The following is a 20,545-nucleotide window of genomic DNA, read 5'->3' as shown; positions in this document are numbered from 1 at the left end:
CCACAAGCGTCTTCCCGAGGAGGTCTGGCGCGTTCAGACGGGGCGCTGCGGTCGAGGCCTGTTGTCATGGTGACAGGTATTTTTACTCACAGAGCAACTGTCAGTTTAGCATCCGAGGAGGCAACTGCAAAAGGTTGTTTGTTTCCTCCAGATAAACAGAATGTGATTTCGGAGTTCGATTCGCTCCTGCGTCAGATTAACGCTGGCGTTTCCTGCATGAAGCGTCAAAAACAAGAAAATACATTGTCGAGTCGCTGACGTCTGGATTCGTCATTGACTTCCTGCCACCAGCAGTTCACTGAGGACAACTGCTGGAGCCCCATTTGACAAGGAAGCAGAAGTATATCTACATTTGTGGCCCCATTTTTGACCATCTCACCAGAACTTCTAACCACAGTCTTGCAACTAAGGTGCAAACCCTGGTCAAAAGTCACCCAATTGGAGAACCCAATACAAACAGCTGAAAGGGAGCTAGGTAGCTAGCACAGGGTCACCGTGCTCCACTGCAGCCATCTTGAACACTGAAGACAGTTTTCCCCGATGCTGCGTTCCGGTTCCCTTGGAAGTTGGAAGTCCAAACCAAGGGAAAAGAAGAAGTGGCGAAAGCTATTCTCAGCTATCCGTATAAGCCTCTTGATAAAACTGCTTTCTGTTTACGGCAAGAAAATCCGCAGGATGAAGAGGAAATGTGTTTGTTTCAGTGGGTTTATATAATTTATTCTAAACGTCTACTTCCTGTTTATGTTCGGGGAAGCCATCTTGGATTGTGAACCCAGGGTGGTGTGGATTCTCCTACCATCCGTCGACAGGGGGCGGAGCTAGGAATTTCCCAATTTCCAAGAGCAATCGGAGCACAGCTGAGGAAAGAGCAGGCTATGGTGTAGTGGGCGGGACCACAGTGTCCTGGGGACCAGCGGTCCACCTGTGTGTGGGAGAGTCCCTGAACATCCATTTACAGCAACCGTGCATCTGATGCGTCACGTGATGGTGCGACGTCATTAGTTAATGCAACCGCCTGAAGTTGAGCGACAGCTTTTTCCGGGAAGCGCTGAAGGACTCGCTCTTGAACTCGGGCCCGGCTTCATCTCCCAAACTCGGCCCGCGTCGCACTGTCTCCGACAACAACAACGTGATTTACGGCGCGGCTCTCCGCTCCAGCTTGATGTAAAAGAAGATGTGCGACACGCTGATGTATGACAACCTCGTACGTCAAACACAGACTCCGGAGTTTGGCACAGTCACTGGGAGACGGTGATGGATGATGGAGCCACTCCTCTGGGAGATTTACATCCAGGGAAAGTGTGTCGGAAGAGCGAGTGTTTATTAAAGACAAGGGGGGGAGCAGATAAGCTGTTGTGACATTGTCTCCTGTGTTGCCAGTGTGAAGGAGCACTGATGCTGTGTCTGTCACGAGGGTGATTTACAGGGTTTTGGGCCGAGTGTGTCGAAGGGGCGACATGAGCAGAGGAGGGGGGTTACGTTGTTATCGCCCCGTCTGACGGAAAATTGATTTTGCAGTTGTTATGCTTTTAAAACGCTTTAAAGAGACATTTTTAGCGTGACACTAAAATCTCACAGTTCTTTCAAAAAATCGATATCTCAGCGCTGCGGTTCATAGATACACACCACAGGGATTTCTGTTCAAGGGTGTGTTCCACTTCCTCCCTTAATCCTCAAGCTCAATCCTCAAAAATGCTCGCGAGGAGCAAGGAAGTTCAATTGAGGAACACGATTGAGGAACTCCCTCGGTACTGAGGAATACCCAGAATCCTTTGCGTAAAAGCAAAGATGGCATGGAAAACAAAGAGCCCGAGCTACAAATGTAAATATTTTCTTTGACCGTGGTGATATAAAATGACGAATACCATTGTATTTACTCTTTTGGTGTATGTTTATCTCATCATTGCATGATATTTATTTTTATTTTACGATGTTTCGTAAAAAGCAGCTGCTGCGGACGAGCTCTGGCGCTACAAATTATTTTACGCCACAATTTTTTCTCACTGTTAACGTCGTGGTTTTATCGAAATTGCAGCCTATTGTGCCCCATTTCTTAGGAACAAAACCTTCCTCAGCTCTTGGTTTGGGGTTTGAGGTTGAGGATTGAGGAAGGAATTGGAATTCACCCCAACGCGGGTCGAGACCCACAGAGAAAACACTCATAATTTTGTTAGCCAATTGGTAAAAGAAGGACTTTTTGCTCCGTTTTGGGGTCTCAAACTGGGGGCCGGTTTTTGTTCCCAACTGCCAAACACAAATCAGGCGTCTGAAGACTGACACACCTGAGTGTGAGCCCACTGCGGCTCATTTGTGGATCAGTTTGAGACGCCTATATCTACTGCCCCGGCCATGTCTTGGTCGGCTGCCATCCCACTTCTGGCGCCAGCTGAAGGAAGAAAAGAAAAGGGAGAACAACTGTGAGGACTTTCAAAGCTCCTGTCTGCAGTTGGGTTGCAAGGCAGAGAGGGAAAGAGGGGCCCGGATGAGGAGGCTGAACAGATGCACGTGGATGTAGCAGGAGAAACAAAAGGCGACCAGCGCCGCGTCTGGACCGGTGAGACGCTGACGCTGCTGTGAAACCCCTCAGACGATGCCTGTGTTCTTCAGTGGGTTTCTCTTGAAGCTGCTCGCCGTGACTCACGGCGTCATTACGTCACGAGTCACTGGAGCACGCATGCAATTATGCTTATGTCCAGTGCATGAGAGGAAAAGGCGGCACTTTCATTGTGGCCCACCGAAGCGCCTGGGATTTATCAGCTAATAAAGACAGACGGACTGCTGGCTGGACCAATGGCAGGCAGGTATCGATGCTGCCCCCCGATTAGATTCATGTGAGTAATAAAGCCTGAGTGAAAGTCTCTGGCGCCAATTGGGCAGTAAGGAGAGGGGAGGGGGGGGCGGGGAGTCGTAAAATACAGCATGTCATCGTGACCTTAGGACAGTTTGCTGTGGATCCTCGGCTTCCAATAAGCCATTAGAGGCCGACTTCCAGTAAAGATACAAGTAGACTTGCCCTTGAGAAGTGCATTTTCTGTGTTTCTCTGCAGTAAACAACATTAGATTTTGCTTTTCACAGACATTAATCGTACGTTCATTGGATCTGACTTAAGGTGATTATTATGTGACTGATAACTGCAGCGGGGAAGAGGCCGCGTCCGCTGCAATATGGTCCGAACGCGCTGTGATGTCAGAGTCGCTGCGGGAAAATGATCCACTTCTTCCTCAAAGGACAAACAAGTGCCAAATCTAAGAATCACAGCACATCATGCTGCCTCTTCTCTGGTCCGTTCCCCATGCCCGAGGGAGTCGAGACCAAGACTTTGAGAACTCAAGACCAGGTCGAGACCAAGACCAAGCTGAATAGTCCATCATACCGCCGCATTTTTTTCTTACTGCCGAAGAAACCGTCGTCGTTTTTTCAGAACTGAAATGCTTTTTGGAACTGCTTTTTTTTTTTGCTTCTTGGAACAAACTAGTACTTTATCCTGTATTCATTTGGTCACAGACTGTAAGCTCTGGTTTTGGTCTTGCTGGGTCTCAGGCCTTTATAGTCTTGATATTGGACCTGGTCTCTGTATGCTCTTTGTTCTGTATCATGTTGTCTCTGCCTTGGTCGTGGGCTCGGACTCGCCCCCTCATTTATTTTGGTCTGGACTGGGTCTCAGGTGATCATAGTCTTGGTCTTGGACTTGGTACTGTATCCTCTGGTTTCGGTCTCGGTCCTAGTCTAGGCCAGGTCTTGGAGGGCTATCGTCGTCTTAGTCTTCGACTTGGTTCTGTATCCTCTGGTCTCAGTCTCGGTCATGGTCTTGGCCCTGGACTTGCCCCGTTTCCGGTGTCTTGGTCAGGACACTCAGTGGCTCTGTCTGGCCTGGCCTCAGTCTTGGACTTGCTCTCGACCCATCATTGGCCTTAGCCTCGACTCAGTCGCCCTCAAAAGTCTTGGACTTATTTTCTGTATGCAGATCTTGGCCTTGGTGTTGGGCTCGCCCTCTCATTGGTCTTGGTTTGGACTACAACACTAGTAAATATGGAAGCGGATTCTTTGTTTTTCAATTCAAGCAAATGATCTGTGAAGCTCATAACTCCACATGGAGACCCCCATGTTCTTGTAAGTATCAAAAGCGTTTGCTGAGGTGTTAAGACGCGCGACTGCACCGCGTCTCCATCGTCCGTATGACACCTGTCAGCCCTGCGGCTGGAGGCTCCATCACTCCTGCTCTCTCATGGCTTCTGTGTCCGTCACCGCCCGCATCTCTGTCCTTGCTGATCCATTACTGGTTGACCGTTCAGCCTCCGTGTCACGCTGTCTGAGACATGGCCTAAATAGTGCCATCGTTCGTCCATCTATTCTCACCAGTCCCTTCACTCTCTCTCCTGCTCTCCTCCTAGACGCCATCCTCTTCTCTCTATGCCACTGATAAATGACTGCGAACAGGCTCCAGCAGCTCTTCTCTATGTTGTAAAAACACCCTGCATGTTGTAGATAAACGTTCTAGCGCGAGAGTTCCAGAAAGACAAGTGCACTCTGGCGCAGGAATGTCTCTACGTCAGGCAACAAAGATCGTTCATTTCCTGACGTCCTGTTCTCAGGTCCGGTCGCAGTGATCAGCGGTGAGGAAGACTCCGCCAGTCCTCTTCATCACGTGAACCATGGCATCATCAGCCCGTGCTCCCTGGAAGCGGGATCCGACGCCGTGGTGATCGGAATGACCAGGATTCCCGTCATCGAGAATCCGCAGTACTTCCGACACGGACACAACTGCAACAAACCCACCACATGTAAGTGTGACTCTGGTATTCGAACCAACAACCCTCCTCAACTGGTTGGAATAATGTGCAGTAACCGGCTGACCAATGAAACTGACCTGTCAGAGCAGAGAACCGAACCAACCAACTACAAATTCATAAGTAACACTGCGTCCTGTCACCTCGGAAGTTTGAGCAGAGAAAGACGTCGCAACCAAGGCCGGAAATACGTCCGCGAAAGCTCTTCTCAAACGCGCAAATATATATGCGCAAGTAAACCCACAGGATCGCGGGGAATGTGTTTGTTCCTCTCAGTGTACTTCTAAACTACGTCCTGTTTGTGTTCGGGGAAGCCATCTTGGATGGAGAAACGGGGAAGGTGAGAATTCTTCCACCTTCCGACTGAGAAATGCAACACCGTGCGGAGCTGCAAATTTCTCAGCTGAGTTGAGGACAACTAGAACGCAACGTAAATGCTCATGTCTACTGCTTGTTACGGACAGATCCATATCTTACGGAGCAGTGCCACTGGAAACCATGGGGGGCAGTGGTGCTGTTACTGCCCGATACGTAGCTCTAGTGAGACAGGAAGAAGACATGACAATGGTGGAAACTCTGCGTCCTCACCGACCAGCGCCTCCTCCAACGCTGCCTCTGTTTCCTCTTTTGTGCACGAGCTGCATGATCAACACTGACTCCACAGTCTCCATGTTGGTTTTGGAGTTTGTTGTTGTCATAAACTTTTGACTCTGGGCTGCTCCCTCTGGTGGATATATGGGTGAACAGCAACGTGAAGAGCCCATGGAAGCATGTGATCAGTGAAGGGAACATGCTTTGAAACAGACAGGTGCAAATTCGTATGTAGTGGGGGAATTCATGGGTCTTAACTTGAACCCAACGTAACAACCAATAAGACTGGAAACCGACTTTCCTCCAACATGCCAAACCGTCAAACCATCTTCACACAACCAGCCGATGAGAACAGAAGAGTTTAGAACAATCGACTCAGCAACCAGCCAAGGAAACAAACATACTAGAAACCAGCTGAGAAAACCAGTCGGTGAACCAGGCAGCTAGCTAGCGAACCAGCCCACCGCTAACCGTCCAATGATCTACCAAACTGCTGCCCGAGTCACTAACCGATGAACCTCCCCAGGCTGCCAAACCTTGTCATCAACGACCTTGTCATCCCTGTGAGTGACACGGTTCCCTCAGATCAAGCGAACCAGACTCGACCGTCGGCGTTATATCGGCGCCCAGGTGGCACGCGGCCCTGCTCTGGGCCTCGGGACGGCCGGGGCCGGCCCTGCTGAGAGTTGCATCAACTCTGAGAGTGTTAAATTAACACGGCGGAGCTGTCGCCATGTTCCTCCGCCGCTCCTTCCCTGCCGTCATTCCCTCTCCATCCAGCGTGTCTCCATTGTGCGGCGACATTATTCTGTCATGGTAGCAGAGCAAATCACTTCTCGCCTTTACAGCCACATAAATCTACACCGGTCCCCCGAGACTCAGTACACACACTCACACGCCAGCGCGTCCCGCCGCGCAGAGCACTTGTCGTTGCCAATAGAGATGCTGATCCATCGCCGGAGTCACCTTGTCCCATTATCGCGAGCTTTATCTGCTCATTGGTGATCAGTGTTTGTCGGCTCCCCAGCCCCTCCCCCTCCTGCTGGGGATGACGGAGGTGGTTGGCCGAGGCTCCGGACGTGACTGTCCGCTCTCCTTTAAGTGCAATTATTTGCACGTCCAAGTGAGAGGGAACCGCAACGTGGCGTGGCGGCTGGACCACGCCGGTCCCCGAGCTCATTACGCTCTCGCTAATTGGTTGCCAGCGGCGGAACGGTCGGAACCAAGCGTACACGCCGTGTGGGTTTCAGCGGCGGAGTGGAGACGTGATCTGCTCTGCTGCCAAAACAGACGCGCCACACAACACAAACACAGCCAGCCGTGTGAAAATCACCGCTTGGATCTGCCACTACACAAACATGGTCCTCCGTGATGTTTGCTGATGGACGGATGCAGCTACAAACCATGGCGCATGATGGAGGAGGACGTGAGGGTGTGGAGGTGGAGGACCTGCTGCTGCAGAAATCCTGACCAAAGAAGAAGACTTTTCCAGTCTGCCTCTTCAGACCGTTGACCCGAAACACTGGTGACAGACCCACCGATGACCCGGCCAGTCATCCAAGCAATGAATCAATGACCCAACAAACTCAACATTGATCCGACTGACCAACATGGAATCATCCACCAACCCACGACTGACCAACCAGACCTTTACAGGAAGGATGTCGTGTTGTCGAGTCGCCAGTCTAGAATCCAAGTCAGTCAGCGACCGACAAGTCTTGCTAGTTAAGAGATCAAGCTTTCAGCAGTCAGTTGAACATCGGATGAAATGGTCCCCAGACAGAAAATACAGTGTTGGTGTGAGAAATCTGACGGCTGAAAGAGGAGGGCTGTGGTGTGAGATGAGATGCATCATTAATAAACCCAGAAATAAAAAAGGGTGAGTGAGTGAAGATGGGAAAATGTGCTGTGCCGCCCGTATCATTTGAGAAAAGCAAAGACATGAAAAAAGAAGAAAAAAAATGATGCAGAAAATGTGCCCCAAATAAAACAAATTCAAAATAAAATAAATAAAAATAAAAACAGTGAGTTTTGTATGAGTTTCTTCTACTGGAAACAAAAAAGAAATTCAACAGTCAAACAAAAACATTACAATATATATATATATATATATATATATATAATAGTGAAAATGGCTGGAAAACATTCAATTAAATTAATGAATATTGCATTTAAAATACAACAGAATGGCAGTAGAAAAATATCGCTTAGAAAGAAATGGAAGTTTAAATAGAAAAAGTTATAAACAAAAGAAGGTGAGTGAGTCTTGGAATAAAATAAACGTTGGACTCTGGGCTGCTCCCCCTGGTGGATACATTGTTTAACTAGAAACAATATATATATTCAAATATGTCAAGAAAAGAAGACGACTGAAAAGTCATGGAATAAAAAAAAAAAACAATAATCATTAAATAAACAACAACAAATATGCTGAAAACAAAAGCTTGAGTTTAAAGTTTTTTTGATTGCAAAAATGAAAAAGATAAACACAGTTAGATTGACAGTTTCGTAACAATGAAGAAATCATCTTGGCATCCGGTCTCCTCCACTGAGTCACGACGATGATGATGACGATGATGATGATGATGATGGTGATGGCTTCTCTTAGCGTCGGTGAAATAAGACACATGTTGACGTTTTGTTTGGATCATAACGCGCTCGGGAATCAATACGCGACTAATGTCGCCGGAGAAAATCATTCAGCCGGAAAATGAAAGAGGAGGAGTGGTTGTCATGGCGACGCTCGCACACAAACGCGCTGTGGGATGATGTACAGGACACTATCAAGTGGTGTGTGTGTGTGTGTGTGTGGTGTGTGTGTGTGAGAGAGCTTAGCCTAATTAGCACAGATACAAATAGCTTGGGTTAATAGTGTCAGGAAGGCTGAGAATGAGAGGCCACTCACCTATCACACACACACACACACACACACACACCGGCTCATCTGTTGGCGCTGATGGTTGTGTTTCCCTCTCTCAGATGTTCAGCACATCAAGCGGAGAGACATCATTCTGAAGCGGGAGCTGGGCGAAGGGGCCTTCGGCAAGGTGTTCCTGGCCGAGTGTTACAACCTGAGTCCCACCAAGGACAAGATGCTGGTCGCCGTGAAGGTGTGTACCCAGCGCCCGCCACTTGTCCACGCAGCAGGCTTCACACTTGTTAGATGTCAACGTTAACGCCGCACGGAGGTGTTGTGGCGGCTGCGGCGGTCGCACGGATCTCCTGAGACGTCTTTGAAGGCGCCATGTGTGCGCGGTGGTGGCGGCTCCGCCTCCACGTGCCGTCGATTCTTCAAAGGACACTTAGGTTTTAAACATGTCAGCGTGTCAGTGAAGAGCTCAGCGATCTTCTCTTCCATGTTCTGCAGTTAAGACTGCGAGGTTTTCAGGTGAGAAGGTGGCTCTTGTCATGTCCCTCACTGGACCATTGCGCCTTTGATCTCCGAGCAGAGTTACGGCTGAAGTTCTGCTGTCAGTCGTGTTGTGAAGGTCAGACCACCAAACAGCCTCTCTGTGCCCAGACGCTGAAGGATCCCACCCTGGCGGCGCGGAAGGACTTCCAGCGGGAGGCGGAGCTTCTGACCAACCTGCAGCACGAGCACATCGTCAAGTTCTACGGCGTGTGTGTGGACGGGGACCCTCTGATCATGGTCTTCGAGTACATGAAGCACGGAGACCTGAACAAGTTCCTGAGGTGAGCTGACAGAAGACGACGCTGGTGTCACATCGCTCTGCTCCGAGACGGGCCGGCGCTCTTGAGGTCCTGGACACTGAGTGATGGATGAGTGTGTCCTGGCAGGTGGCAGCGCCGCGACCTCACGCAACAAGGCTTTCACAGAACCAGAATCTTGCTGTGCAAGTGGACTCCACTGTGACTCATGAGCGAGGCGCTCGCAGGCTCCACCCAGACGGAGCTACGCCGCGTCCTGCATCCACACAAGACAGAAGTGGACCAGAGCTGTGTGGTGGCTGAGAGGCGCAACACTAAACACAAAACCTTTCAAACAGAACACAATTTCACAAAGCAAAACACACCATCATAAAACACAATCGCCAAAACTAAACACACAATCACAAAACAAAACACACAATTGCTGAAACAAGACACAAAATTGCTAAAACGAAACACACAATCACAAAAACAAAACACAATCACCAAAATGAAACACACAATCACAAAATAAAACACACAATTGCTGAAACAAGACACAATCGCCCAAACTAAACACACAACCACAAAACAAAACACACAAATGCTGAAAAAAGACATAAAATCACCCAAACTAAACACACAACCACAAAACACACAAATGCTGAAAAAAGACATAAAATCACCCAAACTAAACACACAACCACAAAACACACAAATGCTGAAAAAAGACATAAAATTGCCAAAACGAAACACACAATCACAAAAACAAAACACAATCGGCAAAAGGAAACACACAATCACAAAAACAAAACACAGTCGCCAAAATGAAACACACAATCACAAAAACAAAACTCATAATTGCTAAAACAAAACAATCCCTGGAACAAAACACACAATCACAAAACACAACGGTCAAAACTACAATCACAAAACTAAACACACAATCGCAAAACAAAACACACAATCACAAAAACAAAACACAATCGCCAAAATGAAACACACAATCACAAAACAAAAGTCTGGTGTTGCACCTCTCCGCCACCGTCGAGCTGGTCCACCCTGCTCTTTACTCACCGCTGTCTTGAATGGTGCCGAGGCGGCGTGTTTCAATCAGGAGCCCGAGTCAAAGTCACAGTGGGAACACGCGGTCCAAATGAAAGTCTGGGTATCAGCTGCGTTGGTTCCGCACCGTGGAAACAGCTTTTCAAACTGAAGGAGGAAATCACTGGAGGCTGGTTTTACAGGAGCAACACGGTGTGTTCAGAAGCTATTTACAAACAACCTTGGCTGTGTCCCAACATCCAGAAGCCCAGACAGCGACGGCCGTGCGACCCCAGTATCCAGGAGCAGTGTGGGGGTGCAGCACAGGCAGGAGGGGTGGAGGGCAGCAGGAGGGAAAACTTGTGGGAAGTTGAATGGAAGTAGGCGGTGTGAGATAAGGCATCGAAAACTACCACATTTTATGCTTGGAAAAAATGAATTTTTATATTTTTGTTTGCCAAAAAGCAACAAAATAGATTTAGAAACATTGGGAAAAATATGAGGGAGTGAATGTAGGAAATAATATGTATATATTTTTTTAACAAATATTCAATTATTCATGTAGAAAAGATTATAGCAGTTTTTATTTAAAAATTGATGCAAGAAAATAAAAAACATTATCTCGTCTCTGTAAATGAAAATGTACATAAATGAAACAAAAATATTAGCCATAATGAGAAAAATTGTCCATCAAGTTAATGTTAAAAATAATAGGAATAAAAAACTGTGTTTAACACACAAAAAGCTGATTCTGCCGTAGAAATGAATACACGTAAATTTCATGTTTATTTGATGGATTGATTGTGTTTTTTCCCACTGAGTAAATGAAAGATGGGAAAAAAAAAACAAAAACCGAATGAACTTTCAAGATGATGTTTCCATTTTGGCTTCCTGGACTTCAGCCTCCCTTTAGTGAGGCTGTTCACAGTGGCGGTGATTCGACCTCCAGCTTTTAAACAGAGTCCTTGAGGGGCAGCGCACTTCAGTCCGCAGTGACACGACTCCGGATATCAGAGCCCAATGACTCCAAATTCTGGGGCAGTGGTAGCAAGACAGTGGCGTTCCGGAGAGGAACCGCCGACCTCGATTGCAAAGCCATATATAATAGATGACGCGTCTGCAATCGCGTGCCCCACTTTCACAAACACCAGCTAAAACCCTGCTTTCGCTGCCTTCCCGAGCTGCAGGACGCTCGACTGAGCAAACAACACCTGGAAATACACGCAGGCCTGAAAGCCTTCTTTCTGTTTTAGGGCAGCGAGGAGCAGAGCGGTGGTCTCCGCGCCGCTTTATGAATACGTTGCCTTGGAGAGTAAAGTCGAGAAACAAATGAGCTTCATTATGTTTGTTGTGGTGAGATATTATCTGCTCGGGAGATGCTCCTCTTCTGTGTGTGTGTGTGTGTGTGAGTGTGTGTGTGTGTGTGTGTGTGTGTGTCCTTGTCTTACTTAGGCGCTAATTTCACTTCTGTAATTGTGTTTCCATTAGCGTCTTGGCACCAGTTCATCCCCCAAACACACACACACGCAGCCACTCACACACACACACACACTCACACAGACTCACACACACTCACACGCACACACTCACACAGACTCACACACAGACTTTTCATTAGCGCTAATGTCGTACTCAGAACTGTAATTACAAAAAACGAAGGTGCAATTGAAGAAGTTAAATACTGTTCCAAACCTCAGAGGTGAGTCGGTGGCGGCAGATGTTGAGCGACAGCCCTGGCGATGTAGGTCAGCGCTGACACTTGGCTGCACGATGGCGGCGGGGTTTGAGAAACGACGGGCCTCTGTACAGATGCCTCAGCTTCAACGTCTCTCTCTCTCTGGCTCTGCATTCACACACACTCATGAACATGGAGCCTTTATGATCCGTCCCCTCCTCAGAGCCCACGGTCCCGATGCCATGATCCTGGTGGACGGCCAGCCGCTGCAGACCAACGGGGAGCTGGGTCTGTCCCAGATGCTGCACATCGCCAGCCAGATCGCAGCCGGAATGATCTACTTAGCGTCTCAGCACTTTGTGCACCGCGACCTGGCTACCAGGAACTGCCTGGTGGGCAACGGCCTCCTGGTGAAGATCGGAGACTTTGGAATGTCCAGGGACATCTACAGCACAGACTATTACCGGGTAAGTCCCGGCTGCCCGGCCCTCGCTGACGTAGCGTCATCTTCACGGCAACAGAGGGACCCCAAGCCTCTCAGTACCATAACTGGCAGATGGGAAGTCGTTTGGATTTGGCAGGAAATGTCAATGAGCCCGCGGAGTCCTGTTCGCGTAAGTGGTTTTCTTTGCCGGGGATGTCCAAACCCCAACGGGGTCGCTGCGCATGACTCGCTTGAACCCTGCTGGGTTTAAAGCTGGCATCTTTAGCGGCGCGTGCTCCGGGGTCCAAACACCCCACCGCTCAGTTTGATGTCTGTTTGGAGAGCGGAACAGTTGGCGTTTATTACTTTAGCTTCGATGAGCGCAGCTACAGAGTCAGGCCTCTCCCGGGACGTCTGAAGGCAGAAGGTAGTCGGGTGTCTGTCTCTTTGTTAAGGGTTAATGTTTTGTGTGTTTCTGGGCGTCAGAAATGCACCATCTCTGTAAGACCTACCTGAGACTCAGGTGGAACCATCCAAAGGGACTCCTAGGGACAAGGTCGGCAATCCTTGACTCATTCAGGCCAAACCCCTTTCATGACCTGGCACCAGGGCTATACTCAGGACGGGGCTCCTAAAGGGGCCAAGGTTTACGTGATTGCATGTACCAATGTTAGGACGTGAGAACCTGGGATTGTGACCCTCACCTATCTAGGTCACCCCCCTAGTCGGGCGGGGCAGTGAACCATATATCACAAAACGGTTCCTCAGTCATGATGGTTGAGACACGGCCAATAGAAACATTGAACCATTGCTTTTGACTGACCTGGACTCCAGAGGGCTCGGACTCTGTGCCCCAATCTGGTGATCCCGCGCTCACGTCAGTCCAGTACAATCGGCGAGTTTTCACGAGTCCTGTTGGTCACTGACGTGTGTCCCCGCTCACTGTCTAAAGACGATCGATGGTCGTGTTGTGAGTCGACTGGAAGACAGTAAACATAGGTGGAATCAGGTGGCACATGCCACTTCTGGTCAGAGGAATTGCAGCACGGTGACCGCGGTGGAGTTGGGTCTCGAGCAGGGGCGGGTAGTGCACGTTTTTGTTCCAACCAAACAAGCTCACGCAGTTTAACCAGTCAGCTGCGGCTGAAAAAAACAGCACCTGACTGGCTGGAACAGAGGGGCTGGCGCTGGTCGTGGCTGAGCCTCAGTGGCCTTGGTTGGACGTGGGAGTCTGGTGGGGTTTTTTCCCATTCGGGAGCCGGATATTTGCAAGACCAAGACAGTGAGAGACCGTGTCACCACTTACGCTGGACTAAAGCAGCTGCCAATCACACAGAGATGAATTTGTCTCCGACGAGTGAAACAAGTTGAATGTTTTCAAAAACGGTAGCGTGGCACGCCAGACTCAATTAGAGTTTCACTCCGGCTCTACATCAGACAGGATTAAATTAGAATGACCTCATGTGAACCAGAGTTCTTTCTTCCACGTCTCAGAGATCAGGCCCAGAGGAATTAGATCAGCCCTCATCACATATTGGGTTTTGAGGAATTCTTCAGGGGCGAAGGGGTTCAAGTGCGACTCCCCTCCCAGAACAGAAGGAGGTGAAGGAGGAGGGCAGGACCAGAGCACTTGATGATGGGAGTCCTGATGAGGCCACACACGACTGACTCGGTTGGCTGCTTCCTGGTTTCACCGCCGGCCAGGAAGGATTCAGGATCAGACGGAGTCGCTCGGCCACAGCCTTTCTATGGACCCAGACGTCAGCGATGTTGAAGGGAGGGGCAGAATTCGTGCTTCTCTGGTTCTGTCCTGGACGGAACTTCTCTGCACAGCCTGTGTGGAGAGGGTCTGTTGTTCTCAACGTCTCGGGCTTGGGGTTCAGGACACGGCTCGTCTGAGGGTCTTCTCCTCTTTGTTATGGACCACGGTGCGTGGGAGGAGGGTGGAGTGTCCTGTCCAGGTGGGGAATGATCCGGGACAGACTCAGATCTCCTGTTCAACTGGGGCGAGGTCAGAGGGGAGTGCCAGGACTCTGTGGAGAGAAGATCGAAATTAAGCTTGCTATTTTCCAAAATCCTAGCATTACTCATCCTCCCTGCTGAAATTTAGTCAAAACCTTCGTTGAATCTGCTCCAATATTTGCCCTGTATCCGTCCAAATATCCAGTACAGTGATGTCCCTCGTGAGTGCATCCAAATGACTGCCCTCGAAAGTGTCCTTAGTCTTGGAGTCCACAGTCACCCGGCCTGGTGGCTTCATGTGGCCCCGCTGAATAGCAAGGTGCGGGAGAGTCACGGTGGACGGCGACGTCTTCTACAGACGACGCTCTCGAACGAGTCTCAAAGTCATGACACAGTGGCGCCGTGGCTGATTTACAGCAACAGCTCACACAGACACCGCCTTTACTATGTGACGCAGGAAGAGAGAATAACATAAATCCATCAAGTGGAAGCAGAGATGAAATTGTTTCCTCATCGCTCGCGGAGATAATTTGGGAATTAAAAGCGTCTGCTGAGAGGTAAAAACGCAGCTTTGGACCCCAACGAAGTCGTAATTCTCAGAATTAAGAAAACATTTTGGCACCAGCCGGACGAAGGATCTTAAAGATGAACTTTAAACTGACAATGTATCATTTAAAATATTGCCAAAAGAGAACGAGAAACCGGTAAGAAAATGGTAAAAATAAAGTTGTATATAAATGTCACTTTTAAAATTGAGAAGAAATATGCGTGAAGGAATAAAAAAAACTTCCAATAGTGATGTGTTTTTGCTTGTAAAATGAGTCGGAGGCTGTGTTAAAGGATGTGTGCTATTTTAACACCATTATTACAATGAAGGTTTTTTAAAATATATTATTTATGACCTTTCAAGCATTTTCCTTCAAAAAAAATGGACACCACAAATACCTGCTAAATGACTCATCACTGGTCGTATAATAAGACCACGGGAGAGGGTGAGGGGTCCCTCACAGAAGGCCAGGGAAGCTTTGGGAGCCAGGATCAGGTCGAGCAGGATCAGGGACGGGAGGGCGTCGGGGCGGAGTGTGTCCGTCATATTTGCTCTCAAACAGCTCGGCAGCAAACAGCAAACAATATTCTTCATCAAAACAAAGATTACAACCACAGAAGACGTGTTTTTAATTTGCCTCTGCGGTGGTCAGTGCTGGGCCCCAGTCTCGCTGTAGAAATGCGTCACGGGGGGAAGCCATTATTCAAGTAATATTCAGTCATTTGTAAAAGTCGCTCAGCAGATATCCTTCCTCTCATTCTGCGACTAATTATTTATATTGATGGCGTCTTGTTGTTTCGCTGGCATCACAGGCGCAATCTCCGGACGACTCGTGCCAAAAAAGCTGCCGAGATGATTAAAGTCTGTTGGAGAGTAACGTCACTCTGTTGCTGCCTCCAGGAGGGAAACTAGACCAACGGACAGCCAGTCTCTTTTTGGGACATGGTTGATGTTTGTGAGGTGTGCAGTCCTGGAGTCTGGACCGGGTCTAGACAAGCACAGGACGGTCACCTCGGAACGTCCTTTAACGTGTGTTTGTCCCGCACCAGGTGGGCGGCCACACCATGCTACCTATACGCTGGATGCCCCCTGAGAGCATCATGTACAGGAAGTTCACCACCGAGAGCGACGTCTGGAGCTTTGGAGTGATTCTGTGGGAGATCTTCACTTACGGGAAACAGCCATGGTTCCAACTGGCCAATAACGAGGTGAGGACGATTTTTTCAGATCTCCCAGTTGCAGCGCCCTCTCCTGTCCGAAACAGGGGGCTACACGTCCGACTTGCTCCTGGAACTGTCCCCTAGCTCTGAGGTTCGTTCTGAAGCTCTGCTGTGACGCTCCTGTGTTTCCTTTGGCAGGTGATTGAGTGCATAACTCAGGGCCGGGTTCTTGAGCGCCCCCGCCTCTGCCCCAAAGAAGTGTACGACATGATGCTGGGCTGCTGGCAGAGGGAGCCGCAGCAGCGCCTCAACATTAAAGACATTCAGAAGCTGCTGTTTGCTCTGATGAAGGCGACGCCCGTCTACCTGGATATACTGGGATAAAACCAGAGCCAACACCCTTGGCTCGGACTGGATTCTCACTGGGACGGAACCGTGGATCGGAAGCGTTTGGATTGCCTTCAACGGACGATCAGAGCTGTGACGACAGCATGGATATGAACGGATGAACCTTGACCGCCTGACAATTCAAGATCGGAATGAGCTGGACTTGTATTGTCTCGCATTATAATCAAAGGAGTTGTCTGGGCTTGTGCCCTTGGAAGCGGTCCGGTCCTGTCTTGTGTGCGCTCACTGGTGACAGAACTGGCTGTTAAGACTGGACAGGAGTTACCTGACTCCACTTTAGTTGGATTATTACCCCTATGAGTAGACACTTTTCCACTCCCTCATTTGGACACCCCAAAGTCCCTTGTTATCATTTCGGCTTAGCTTGTTGCTGTTTCTTAAGGGTCTTGATTCGGTTCACCTCAAGAGCGGTAGGTAGTCCCGCTGTTATTATCCATCGCACCTCATCTGGATTACGTCATTGAAACATTCCATGAGATGGTAACTGCCATGACCAGCCGCCACTCGTGGGTGTCCGTTGTGCGGTTCCCCGTCGTAGCCGAAGCAGGTTCTGTTGGGTCCAGTGTGTTGGAAGTAGGGCAGGGGGGATCCCTAACCAGGACTGTACCCGAATACTTCTGTAGGTGTCACCAGGTACTCATTAGAATAAGACGATGTGTCATATTGATAAAGATATCCGGGTTCAATGTCTCCATTTCCAAATGTCCGACGGCTAATCAAATTGAGATGAGCTTCACAAGCCTTGCTGCCCTGACTAGAGAGGTATTGAAGCACCACAAGTGGATGACTAACAAGTCAATGTCACAGGGTCGACCTGCTGCAGTGAGTTCTCGCAAGTCCCTCCAACTTGTGGCATGGGCAGAAATGTTGCACCCTCTTTGGTGATGTGGGTCACATGGTACATTTGGACAAGGAATACACCCTTTATGATAAAATAGGTGTCTGCTACCAGCGGTGTCACGAGCCTGTTCGGTGTCAGGGGCAGACAGGAATGTGCTGGAATATGCAGAGCTCAGACCTACCTAGCCTGTACCAGGAACACGTTTACAACTCCACAGCAGGGCGAAGAAATCCACGCCGTGCTCTGACCGAACCCAACTAGCTCCGTCTATCCCTTGTAGTCCGCGGCTATGATCGGTTTTGCTGATGGATGACTTGGTCTGTTGGGTGGGAACAAGGATGGATGAGCGACAGCCAGCATCTACAGTGGAACAAAAACAAAACACCGCCATGTACCCTTCTTGTGACAACAGCACCTTTCACACCAGAACCTGTAGCACCAGATTTCATCACTGCCACGTCAAACACCCCATCATTTCATCTGGTGCGACGCAATCTGTGTATGAGTTGGTGATTTTCAGGAGAAGGAAAGAAAATCTGTTGACAAAACTGAGTCCATGAAAGCGGGGATTACTAAACTGACGCCCTCCCAAAGTCGCCGCCACTAGCGCCTCCTGCACCCCCCCACACCATCTTCAATCCACCTGGTTCATCCAAAGTGATGCGTCCAAAACGCACACAGAGGAAACCTCACTTGGATCGGCACTGAAACAGTGGCACCTTCCTGAACATTAGGCTTTGTGTCCCGTCATGAGATGCCGCCAACCATTTGGCTTTACGCCTTTGGGAGCCTCTGGTGGCTGGTGATGGGAGTGTTTGTGATTCTGTTGAAACAAGAGGAACCTAGTGGACCCTGTGAGTCCCACAAGGTCCTGGAAACTACAGCTACCTTAGCGGCCCCATTGTGTATAGGTCACAGTTTAGTACGTGGTTGTGACAGAGACACAAGTCAGCAGGGAAATGCACCCTAGCCGTGTCATGCGCCAAGCAGAGTGGCTCTTGGTTCCACGACCACCCTGCTCAAAATGGACCTGATGATTTCACCACATGCACCTCACACCAGGATGTTCGTGTGGTGGAGCTGGGGCTCTCACCTTGGGCAGTTCAAAGTTCCCCAGATATCCAGGGCCAAAGTCAGACCTAGTGGTACAGAGAGGGTGGTGGCCCTTCAGGGGTCAGGGCGACTTTTGCTTTTCACAAAGGACTCATGCACAGATTGAACCACCAGGGTGCGCTCACACCCCGACACCTACTTCCCCGGAATTTCTATACATTTTTGACGCAACTCCAGAACCGTCCGGAATCATCGCCTGCGACCGCCTGCTGCCATAGAATCGGACCTAAGTGCCTCCTTCTCTTCTCTCCGAACACTGGAAACTCAAAAGTTGTCTTTTTCAAAACAAAAGAGCACTTTTACATTTTGTTAACCTGCTCATCGATGTTGTCGAGAAAATGAACCCCCCTTTTTTTTTTGTGTGCACTCGATGTTCCGCAAACGTGTTTCAACAGTGGGGATTCAAAACAGCTTTTGTAAACAGCTTGTCAAGAATGTAAACTCCCCAAAAAGGTTCTGCTTTTCTACTCACCTTCTATTTTTTATTTATTTGAGCCTACGAAGTGGACCTCCGTTGAAGCCATCGGAATTCTCCGCCACCAGGTCGTCGTGGGATTTAACTCGGTGGCAGCAGAAAAAACTTTTACGTTCCTTTAACAAAAAGAAAAAGAAAAAAAGGATGTACATACTGTAAATCAATCGAGATGTTAACTTATTTGTTTTTTTTCCCAAACTTTGATTTCCGAGCTTCTTGATGTGTTGCTGAAGTGAAAGCCAATAGATATTTTGATAATACTGCTCATCGAATGTTGACATCTACAATGAGTTGAGACTTGGTTGCGTCTTTCGGTTGACGGTTCGCCGTGAATGTGGAGAGTCTGGAGAGAGGCATGACAAACCTTTGGTTCCTATCTGCTGCTGAAGCGTCAAACCGGGACGGAGATCTGAGCGACCAATTAGAGTCGGTCCGGTCGTGTCCGTGCTACAAGTCTTCATTTGGTTCAGGCACCGGGGCGCCCCCTGGTGGGTTCATGTAGCTCTCCTTCTGGCAGGTGGACCTTCTCCCTCTCTCCAGCTCCTTTCACCGGAGCCGTCAGTTCTGGTTCCTCGGCATCTCATGTGTCCGTCTGTCCGACTCATGTACTCTTCCGTCCGTCTGGTGTCCCTGCATCATATTAACTCATGGACTCATGCTCTGGTTTATAACTCTGTGTATAATTTGACCTCTTATATAACGTCTTTTTAAGAAGCTGAAGTGTGATGAACTGTTTGGGAAGTTGCACTGTGTGATTCTGACTCAATAAAAGTTCATCCTGAAAGTTTCAAAGCGGCACCATGTCTGGGGAAGGGTGTGGATGGGAGTCTGGGTGTGGAGCTGAGGCCGGGGGCTTGATGGCGGCTTGGCCCGAGTGTGGCGGCGCTGACGGTGTGTTCTGACACACGCGGGTGGAGAGGCGACCTCGGGGAAATGAGTCTCTGTCAGGGCAGGTCGCCCAATTTGTTCAGGAGCGGAGCGTGTGTGCGTGTGTGCGTTTGAGTCAGAGAAGAGGAAATGAAAAAGGAAATGGCCGTGAAAGAGAATGTTGCCGCGTCAACACAGAAACCCGTCTTGTAAATGTGGCTGCAACACGCTGAGCTGGTGAAAATTTCAACGCGTACAATATCGTCGGAAATATTATTCAGAAATAATATTCAGCCGCAATATTTTCTCCCTATTTTCCTCCTTATTTACCAAACAAAGCCAATGAGCAATATTGCGCTCTACAACCGGACGCTTCTCCACAACGTCCAAAAGTTCGAATTATCTCGTACCTGTGCCACTGTTGCATTGTATCATCAACCGTATGTGACATTTGTGCCACGTTATTACAGTTTTGTGTTTACGACTTGTGTTGGCAGGGAACAAAAGTGTTAACGCGAGCCCCTTTGTTATGTTGTGTTGACCATAAACAACTCCAACGTTGGAGTGCGCGTGTGTCTTGTTGGCAGACTGAGTTAGTCGGCTTTGTGTGTCTCTTTGTGTGAGTATGGAAAAGTTTTGAGCAATTGTTCGACTTTAGACTTTCTTTATTGTCATTGCACAAAAACATACCACTGTATCATGGCAACCAAATTTTGGTCTGAGGCCTCAGATTTCCAAAAACAAAAACTATATGTCCAAAATAAATAAATGTCAGATAAATACTAACAATATATATATACTATATATATATATATACTAAATATAAACAAATAAACGGTATTGCAGCTATTGTCCAACGTTCAGCAACCTGACTGCACCAGGAACTAAACTGTTCCTGAATCTGGTGGTTGTCAAACCCTGGAGTGGGCGCTCCAGCACCGTCCCTGTGACACTCTCCCACGGTCCATCAGACTGGAAGTCTCTGCAGAGGGTGGTGAGGAC

At 48.8% G+C, this 20,545-nt stretch overlaps 1 protein-coding gene across 3 annotated transcripts in view; it reads left to right on the top strand.

Annotated features, from left to right (window-relative positions):
• Positions 1-20,005, top strand: part of ntrk3a (neurotrophic tyrosine kinase, receptor, type 3a) — a 94,106-nt gene extending 74,101 nt beyond the window's left edge. For 2 of the 3 annotated variants that reach the window (XM_053886322.1, XM_053886321.1), the window contains 6 exons: positions 4,594-4,782; positions 8,359-8,489; positions 8,900-9,072; positions 11,970-12,213; positions 15,729-15,887; positions 16,038-20,005. In XM_053886322.1, the coding sequence (XP_053742297.1) occupies positions 4,594-4,782; positions 8,359-8,489; positions 8,900-9,072; positions 11,970-12,213; positions 15,729-15,887; positions 16,038-16,223 (1,082 nt within the window). In that variant the 3' untranslated portion in view covers positions 16,224-20,005. The remainder of the gene's footprint in view (positions 1-4,593; positions 4,783-8,358; positions 8,490-8,899; positions 9,073-11,969; positions 12,214-15,728; positions 15,888-16,037) is intronic. The other variant, XM_053886324.1, reaches the window with a different exon arrangement.
• Positions 20,006-20,545: the final 540 nt, after the last annotated feature.

This window comes from Synchiropus splendidus, chromosome 14 (genome assembly GCF_027744825.2).
Source record: "Synchiropus splendidus isolate RoL2022-P1 chromosome 14, RoL_Sspl_1.0, whole genome shotgun sequence".
Taxonomy (NCBI): domain Eukaryota; kingdom Metazoa; phylum Chordata; class Actinopteri; order Syngnathiformes; family Callionymidae; genus Synchiropus; species Synchiropus splendidus.
Note: the sequence above shows the minus strand (reverse complement) of the source record. Positions and strands in the feature narration are given on the sequence as shown.